We start from the raw sequence: 2,332 nt of genomic DNA, 5'->3' as shown, positions 1-2,332 counted from the left end.
TTCAGAGAGGCCAAGTAATTTTTTTTTATTCTGATGTTTTAATAAAAAATGGGGGTTCAGGGAGGAGGGTTCTGGAAGCCGGGGGAATGGGCAGCCTGATGTCCTGCCAGCTCCCAGAGCTCTACTCATCAACTTCCAGAACGGTGTACTTGCTGGAAGTCACTCCAGGGTTCCACCTGCACCTGAGAGCTTGGCTCCATTTCTGTGGTCTGAGGGTCTCCTATGTCCAGCCAGTTCCAGGGTCTGCTGGCCCAGGTACTGATGACAATAAGATGGGCATGCCTGCTTGTGCCCCCCCTGGGAGATACGGGGACACTTGCCAGACAGAACTAGGAACAGGAGTATCCATGGGGCATGGCGTTCAGAATGAAGAAGCCCCTACAGCTACAAAGGGGGACAGCTACCAGGAGCTGAAGTCCCCAAAGCCTCGGCTGGGCCTCTTCTTGGTTGAGGAGGTAGCTGTGCTGGTGGATGGCTCATCTTCTGAGGCCCGCTTCGGGATTGCTCGGCTAATGTACTTGCCCACCCCCTGGCGGTATGCTTGAGGTCCTGGGCTCCTTTGTTGAGATTGGCTCATCTTCCCATCGGTTTCCAGGGCTGCCTCCTTTTGCTGTGTCTTCTTCCGTTCCTCAGCAATCTGAGCATCCGCTTCTTTGTAGGGGTCCACAAACACCACAGTGGACTGTATGCAGATCTCTTCCTTAGGGCGGTCAGTTTTGGGGTCACTCTCCACATTCTCCATGGCTGTTAGTGTATCAAAGCCCCCAACGACCCGCCCAAAGATGGTGTGCTTCTTGTCAAGGTAGGCACAGGATCGGAAGGTGATGAAGAACTGAGACTTATTGCTATTGGGCCCCGAGTTGGCCATGCTGAGGATCCCCCGGCCTGAGTGTGAGAGGCTGGGGCGGAATTCATCCCGAAAAGGCTTCCCCCAGCATGACACTCCACCTGTGCCAGTCCCAGTGGGGTCACCTCCTTGGATCACAAAGTTCCGGATGGACCTGTGGAAGGTGGTACCATCGTAGTAGTTCTTCTTGCACAGGCGGATGAAGTTCTCACAGGTCTTTGGAGTCAGGTCACAGTGCAGCTCCAGGTTCAGGCAGCCCTTGTTGGTGTGCAGCCGCACATAACCTTTCTTCTTCACAAACTGGTACCTCAGGACATCCTCATCGATGGCAGCTGCTTCATGGGTCGTCTCTGGGACCATGGCAGTAGAGGTGAAGGATGCACTGACTTTCCCAGTGGAGTAATGGGCAGCATTCAGCTTGTCCACCTTCTTCTTCTCAGGGGCCTTCATGGTGGCAGCCAGAACTTCATCCCCTTTGAACTCCTTGTAGAGCTCACGCAGAGTCTCCCGGGTCTCAGTGTTTGTGTTTTTCAGATAGTAAGACGGATCTTGTTTGGCCTTTTCTTCATCTGGGTCTGTCACCTTCATATTGTTCTTCACGTGATAGAAGTTGGAGACATTAAATTTATCCAGATTGGTGGGATCCTGAAGGGTGATGATGTCCTGCCGGGAGAACGGCACATCTGTCAGCAAGTCGCGGAAGTTCTTTGCCTTGATGTTCAGCTGTTCCACTGCCTCAAAGGCATACACATTGCCAGTTGTCCTGATGGCTACAATGTGGCTATTGTTGGTGAACACCGTGAACAGCACTGGACAGTGGTATTCACCTTCATTGTTCTTTGCAAATTTTAGCTCAATCAGGGACTTTCTGTCTAGTTTCTCTCCGTTGCTGGGATTGGTTCCGTACTTCTTAAGCCAAGGAAGGATGCTCAGTAAGTCAAAGACGACACCTTCTGGAGTGCACACTGGGTAGATGAAAGGCTGTAGAGAGAGACTGCAGTGGTCAAAAGGTAAACGACGAAAATTTGTCTTTGGAATATCTGGCTTTTTGCCTCCATAAAAGTGAGTGTATTCAGTACAGGTAATATACATCTTGTCCTTTTGGTGCTGTCGCTTCCCCATGGCTGTGACCGACGACAGAAACACTAAACCGGCGAGAAGACCTCCGAGAATCGGCGAAATCGATCCAACCAGGAACGTAGGCACTTCCGGGATCCGAAGTCCCACCCCGGAAGCGATAGCTTAGCATGTCGGGAAGTGTGAGGCCAAGTAATTTGTCCAAGGTCTCACAGCTGCAAAATGGTGCGTATAGGTTATGGACCTAAATCTATCTCCCTCTAAAGCTCCCTGTAGAGTCTGGCTCAAGTTAATACAGTTGAAATTTGCTTATTTTAAGCGCATTGAACTGGTCAAACTGAGTGAAATGTTATTGTAATGTTTGACAACTCCTCAGTTTTCTGAGCTTGGGCAGATATTCACTGGTTC

The 2,332-nt window shown here is 50.7% G+C and overlaps 1 protein-coding gene across 1 annotated transcript; it reads right to left on the bottom strand.

Annotated features, from left to right (window-relative positions):
- Positions 1–400: 400 nt before the first annotated feature.
- Positions 401–1,969, bottom strand: LOC102854950 (peptidyl-prolyl cis-trans isomerase-like 2-like). Its single transcript, XM_006889214.1, has one exon. It carries the CDS (start codon positions 1,967–1,969, stop codon positions 401–403), a length of 1,569 nt encoding a protein of 522 aa, XP_006889276.1.
- Positions 1,970–2,332: the final 363 nt, after the last annotated feature.

This window comes from Elephantulus edwardii, unplaced genomic scaffold (assembly GCF_000299155.1).
Source record: "Elephantulus edwardii isolate Elephantulus edwardi_28Jun2011 unplaced genomic scaffold, EleEdw1.0 scaffold00076, whole genome shotgun sequence".
In the NCBI taxonomy this organism is placed as follows: domain Eukaryota; kingdom Metazoa; phylum Chordata; class Mammalia; order Macroscelidea; family Macroscelididae; genus Elephantulus; species Elephantulus edwardii.
The sequence above is the reverse complement of the archived record's forward strand: the minus strand, read 5'-3'. Positions and strand labels throughout refer to the sequence as shown.

Coding starts and splice junctions, on each gene's coding strand:
- LOC102854950 (XM_006889214.1), bottom strand. CDS start 1,969: ATGGGGAAGCGACAGCACCAAAAGGACAAGATGTATATTACCTGTACT.